Here is a 5,965-nt window from a genome sequence, read left to right as displayed (position 1 = left end):
GTCCCCGCCCCGCCCGAGGATGCCGTGGGGTCACCGCGCCTTAAAGCGGCCGCGTCCACTCCTGAGCCAGCGGCGCCTGCAGCAGAAGAGACCTGGGCCCTGCACCCTTGCCTGTCCAGCCCCCATGCCCAACTAACCCCCTTCTCAGGCACAAGCCGGAGTACCTGGGGTGGGCTCCAAGTTTTGGCGGACAGGCAGGTGAGGTAATGGCAGGCCCAACTTTTGAAGCCTTGGAGCCAGGAGTTAGGCCCAGCTGCACCCATCACAGGTGAGGAAACTGAAGCCCAGCAGGGATCTGCCTGAAGTCAGGCACTGCTGTGTGCGGTTCAGGCTGTGAGCCAGACCTTCAGACCAGGAGACTCTGGCAGAGTCAGCAATTTCATCTTCCCCTCAGCCCCGGGTGTCTTAACATCACTGCAGGGGACCCCCATTGCCATTGCTGGCCTCAGCTAGAGCTCCTAAGGGTGCACACACCACCTTCCTTGGTCCCAGTTACACTCTCCCCGATCCCCAACCTTCAGTAGAGTAAGGAGTACCGACCAATAGAGGCCTCCCTGACTCCTCAGGGCCTCAGGAAGGTACTACCCTGGCTGGACCCATTGCCCTCAGTGGGACCTATCGGAAGGGGCTGGAGTGAACAGCTCTAGCTTTCACAATCTGCCTCAGCACCTAGAACAGGCCCTGGATACCGATGTGGGGTCCCATGGGAAGCTTCGAAGTAGCTTGTGGTCCCAGCTCCAAAGGCCCCTGAAGCCAGAACAGCCCTGTGCTCCCCCAGGCACTCACAAGGCCCTAATTTCAGCCCCCACAGCCTTAGGACCTGCCCTGCGGACAGGCACTGGTGGGGAGGCAGCCACCACCTGTCATTGTCTTACAACTGTGGGCACCACTTGCCCTTAAACTTCTGGCTTCAAGGTCCTGCTATGACTCAGGCCCCAGCTGGCCCTGGAGCAAGAGCACTGACCCCGCCTGTGTACTTGGCCTCAAACTGACCCAGGACAGGCTACACTGGGCTAACCTGACCCCTGAAGTGGGTCCTCTGCCTGGGTGTGTCCCCATGATCATCTAGGGGACACTCAGTGATGGCTTCTGAAAGAATGTTGCTAGACCATCCCATCCAGCCCTACCTGTGCAACTTGTGCAAGTCCAGGTCCCTTCCCAGATTGTTTCTCCACCTTAAAACCACACACAGCATTGTCTTTTCTCTTCCTCCCATTTGTGAAGCTCCTATTTGTTTGGGGGAGGGTCAGCAAGTGCAAATGCAATTTGCAGGTATAACATTATTGTCATGTGATAGAAACTGACTTCCCAAATTCCTTGTGGTTCTGGAACCCACTGTCTCTGAAGTTTCTGGTCAGGGCTTCCAGCCCTGTAGTCAAGTTGGGAGAGTTAAATTTACCAGGACACTGGGAGTGGGGTGGGATGTTACTGGGTAACCAGGGCTGTTTATATAGGAAGGGATTAAATACCCAAAGGAAGCGGTGGTGCCTACCAGACAACAAAGACCCAGCTCCTCCCGTAGGCTACAAGCCCCCACCTTGTGGACCGCTACCATTACCCAAAAGGGAGGGAAGTAGCAGGGCCTAGAGGCTGGGGACTCCCAGAGCAGAGAAGGCAGAGGCTGGGGATTACAGCCAGAGAACAGGAAAGCGGCGGCCATTTTATTTTTCCCTGGGATGCTGGTGGCTGTGGGCCTGACGCGTCCCTGAGGCTTTCTTATGCTTCTGGTCCAGCACCTGGGCCATGTAGCTCTCCTGCTGCTTCTGGATCCGGAAGTCAGACATGTGATTCCTGCAATGGAGCCCGCTGGTGGTGGACTGTAGACAGCCCAGGGTATGTAGGGGCCAGAGGTCTGGCTCCCCAGTGTCATCAACACCCCCAGCCAGGCCCAGACCCCTCACCTGAAGATCTGTTTCTGCTGGCTGATAACTTGCTGCAACTCTTTAATCTCATTCTCTTTGCCATTAAGTATATCTTCTTGCTTTATAATGTGAGACTCAATCTCTGTGGGGGAAAGAGGCAGGGAGGAGGGGTGGTTCCCATCCCAGGGCTCCTTCCTGAGATAAGGCATTCCCTCATGGGGCTTTTCAGAGCTTGGCTGCCCACCCAGGAGTTCTCCATGAAGAACTGCTAATACCTTAGTATGAATGAGTTTATTATGCAGTCTTGGGGGACTGCAGTGTTTGAGGATTGTTGTCAATGACTTCACAAGTCTATTCTGGACCAGAGGACCCACATGAGGGCAGGAGAAGGTCCTTGGAGAGAGGTGGGCAGTCCTGCCCAAAGGCTGGAAGATGAATGGCACCTGCCCTCAACTCCAGCAGGTCTTTACAGATGTTGCCTCCTTGGAGAAACTCTCCCTCATCTAAAAATTACATTTCCCAGTACTTCCTACTCCCTCTTCCTGCTTTTTGCTTTCTTTTTCTTTTTCTTTTCTTTTTTTTTTTTTTGAGACTGAGTCTTGCTCTGTTGCCAGGCTGGAGTGCAGTGGCATGATCTTGGCTCACTGCAACCTCCTCCTCCTGAGTTCAAGCAATTCTCCTGCCTCAGCGTCCCGAATAGCTGGGTGGGATTACAGGCACCTGCCACCACACCTGGCTAATTTTTGTATTTTTAGTAGAGATGGGCCACCATGTTGGCCAGGCTGGTCTCGAACTCGTGACCTCAGGTGATCCACCCACCTCGGCCTCCCAAAATGCTGGGATTACAGGAGTGAGCCACCATGCCCGACATCCTGCTTTATTTTTCTTAACACTTTTACCTAACATACCATATACTTTATTCATCTGTCTTCTCTGCTACTAGGATGTAAGGTCCACTAGGACAAGGATCTTTGTTTTATTCACACCTTTATCCCTAATGCCTAAAACAGTACCTGGCACATAGTAGGTATACAAAAAGTATATTTGCAGACCGAATGAATGGGATGTTCCTGGGGGGTTAGGACTTAGAAACATGACCTAGTTCAATCATCCAGTCCAACCAAACTTCCCGGGGGCTGGCTGGATGCCCAGCCTTGTGCTAGGGCTTCAGGGTTGATGGGAGAAGATGGAGTTGCCTGGATTTTCAGACCTGTTTCCTCATTTCAAGGATGGGGAAAGAGACAGCCCTATCCCACAGTGGTATAGGGAAGAACCAGTGAGATAGTGGTGGCAAAGCCTACCCCCAAATTAATTGTACATTTGGGCAAAGATGACTTTCTGAGGCTTGAGCCCAGAAGTAAGAGACCAGTCCGGGCAACATAGTGAGACCTCGCCTCTACAAAACTAAAAAAAAAAAAAAAAAACTAGCTGGGCATGGTGGTGGAACGCGCCTGTAGTCCTGGCTACTTGCTGAGGCAAGAGGATCACTTGAGCTCAGGAGTTGGGGGCTGCAATGAGGTATGACTGTGCCCCTGCACTCCAGTCTGGGTGACAGAGCAAGACCCTGTCTCTAAAAAATAAATAAATAAATAAATAAATAAATAAATGATAATTTTTCTGTGTTGGATCAAAATCCAAGGAGACTATAGGGATCTGGGGTGCTTCATTTACATAACTGCCCCACATGGCACCCTGGAAAATTCTGATTCCCACAGAAAGAAAATCCTACTGTCTTTAAAGGCTGGACAAGGGGCCAGGCACAGTAGCTCACGCCTGTAATTCCAGCACTCTGGGAGGCCAAGGCGGATGGATCACCTGAGGTCAGGAGTTTAAGACCAGCCTGGCCAACATGGTGAAACCCTGTCTCTACTAAAAATACAAAAATTAGCCGGGTGTGGTGGCACATGCCTGTAATCCCAGCTACTTTGGAGGTTGAGGCAGAATTACTTGAACCCAAGAGAGACGGAGGTCGCAGTGAGCCAAGAACGTGCCATTGCACTTCAGCCTGGGTAACAGACCCAGACTCTGCTTCAAAAAAAAACAGGCCGGGCACGGTGGCTCACGCCTGTAAGCCCAGCACTTTGGGAGGCCAACGTGGGCAGATCATGAGCTCAGGAGATCGAGACCATCCTGGCTAACATGGTGAAACCCTGTTTCTACTAAAAATACAAAAAATTAGCCAGACGTGGTGGCGGGCGCCTGTAGTCCCAGCTACTCGGGAGGCTGAGGCAGGAGAATGGCATGAACCTGGGAGGCGGAGCTTGCAGTGAGACGAGATCTCGCCACTACACTCCAGCCTGGGCGACAGAGAGAGATTCCGTCTCAAAAAAAAAAAAAAGGTTGGACAAGGATTAATTAACTAGAACACAAACTCTGAAAATACAGAAATGTCTAGGCATTTAAGATTTCAAAAGAGAAGACCTGGTAAAAAGTGAAGGCGCAGCATGGAAAAGAGGAGACAGGTGGAGGGAGAGAATGAAGACATGAGTTCACCAGGTCATGGGATGAGGACTGTTGAACCTCCTTCCCAGGCGTCCAGCTAAGTGGGATTAATTACTTGTGAAGTTCGTTTGGGAAAAAGAATTAGAAATTTGTGTGACTCTTTGAAAATAAAAGCCTGTGGCTCCCGATGATGAGAGAATGGTTAGAAAATCCCTTTGAGAGTGAAGAACTATGTAAGTGTAAAAACCAAACTGAACCACACAAGGGGAGTTTGTAGGGATGGGGTGGGAGGCACTGGCCAGGGTGAGGTTCACATCACCAGACTGGCTCAAGAGGGCTTGTGTCCCACTGGAGGAGTTTAGAATATTCTAGGGGAGGCATCCAGGACCTGTCCCCATGACACACATACCTACCAACAAGCAGATCCAAAGCCCCGTGGGCTTGACTGATCTCTGTTGGAAGGAAATTACCTAGGGGAAGGATGTCTCTGGCCCCACCAGGAAAGAACCCCAGGTTCTTTTTTGGGAAGTAAGGGGATGCCCAGGGAGAGGGCAAGACTGAGGGGACCAATGGCCTTGAGCATGGGGGCAGTGACTGCCTGTTGGGCCCTGCCCTGGCAGGAGCCAGTGACCAAATTACTATGAGACTTGTCAGCCTGCCTGGCCAGATCAAGATGTCAGCCTGCTGGCATCTTCCCAGTGAGAGCACTCACCAGGGGAGAGAGAAGGCTGAATTGGTGAAAGGCAGGGTACTCAAGGCTCCATGTGGGAGCCTCACCAGAAAGGACCTTGAACCTCTTGCGCTTGGGCTCTGGCCTACTGGAGATCTGCTGCAGTGAACAAAGCTGATGTTGTGCCTGGAATTCATACCTACATTTTTTTTTTTTTTTTGAGATGGAGTTTTACTCTTGTTACCCAGGTTGGAGTGCAGTGGCACGATCTCAGCTCGCTGCAACCTCTGCCTCCCGGGTTCAAGCAATTCTCCTGTCTCAGCCTCCTGAGTAGCTGGGATTACAAGCTCCCGCCACTACACCCAGGGAATTTTTGGTATTTTTAGTGGAGATGGGGTTTCACCATGTTGGCCAGGCTGGTCTTGAACTTCTGACCTCATGTGATCCGCCTGCCTTGGCCTCCCAAAGTGTTGGGATTACAGGCATGAGCCACTGCGCCCAGCCCATACTTAAACTGGGTAAGGGGAGTTTAGCATTCTAAGAAATAAACGGGGCTCCTGAGGTGTAAGGACACGGTGTAGCTGACTCTAAAGGTGCCCCACAACTTATGGCACTAACTGAGCCAAACAAGTGGCCCACAGGCATCTGCACAGAGCAGAGTTGAAAACTGGCAGCCCACAGATATTTTACTTGGCCTACACAATAGTTTTAAAATTTCAAAATCAACTGCCAACACTAAAAAGTCAGAAAAGCTTCCATTAAAACTTGGTTTTGGGCCGGGCGCGGTGGCTCAAGCCTGTAATCCCAGCACTTTGGGAGGCCGAGGCAGGTGGATCACGAGGTCAGGAGGTCAGGAGATCGAGACTATCCTGGCTAACATGGTGAAACCCCGTCTTTACTAAAAATACAAAAAACTAGCCGGGCGTGGTGGCGGGCGCCTGTAGTCTCAGCTACTTGGGAGGCTGAGGCGGGAGAATGGCATGAACCCGGG

General features: G+C 51.6%; 2 protein-coding genes across 2 annotated transcripts in view; both read right to left on the bottom strand.

Annotated features, from left to right (window-relative positions):
• Positions 1 to 1,555, bottom strand: part of PROB1 (proline-rich basic protein 1) — a 4,872-nt gene extending 3,317 nt beyond the window's left edge. The window contains exons 1-2 of the mRNA XM_011997271.1: positions 1,493 to 1,555; positions 690 to 838 (exon numbers count right to left, since the gene is read on the bottom strand). Coding sequence (XP_011852661.1) covers positions 690 to 838; positions 1,493 to 1,555 — 212 coding nt within the window. The remainder of the gene's footprint in view (positions 1 to 689; positions 839 to 1,492) is intronic.
• An 85-nt stretch (positions 1,556 to 1,640) lies between these two features.
• SPATA24 (spermatogenesis associated 24) overlaps positions 1,641 to 5,965 on the bottom strand; it is an 18,116-nt gene continuing 13,791 nt past the window's right edge. Inside the window, exons 3-4 of the mRNA XM_011997270.1 lie at positions 1,902 to 2,004; positions 1,641 to 1,791 (exon numbers count right to left, since the gene is read on the bottom strand). Of these exons, the coding sequence (XP_011852660.1) occupies positions 1,662 to 1,791; positions 1,902 to 2,004 (233 nt within the window). The 3' untranslated portion in view covers positions 1,641 to 1,661. The remainder of the gene's footprint in view (positions 1,792 to 1,901; positions 2,005 to 5,965) is intronic.

The sequence above is a fragment of the Mandrillus leucophaeus genome, unplaced genomic scaffold (genome assembly GCF_000951045.1).
Source record: "Mandrillus leucophaeus isolate KB7577 unplaced genomic scaffold, Mleu.le_1.0 Scaffold534, whole genome shotgun sequence".
NCBI classification, from domain to species: domain Eukaryota; kingdom Metazoa; phylum Chordata; class Mammalia; order Primates; family Cercopithecidae; genus Mandrillus; species Mandrillus leucophaeus.
The sequence above is the reverse complement of the archived record's forward strand: the minus strand, read 5'-3'. Positions and strand labels throughout refer to the sequence as shown.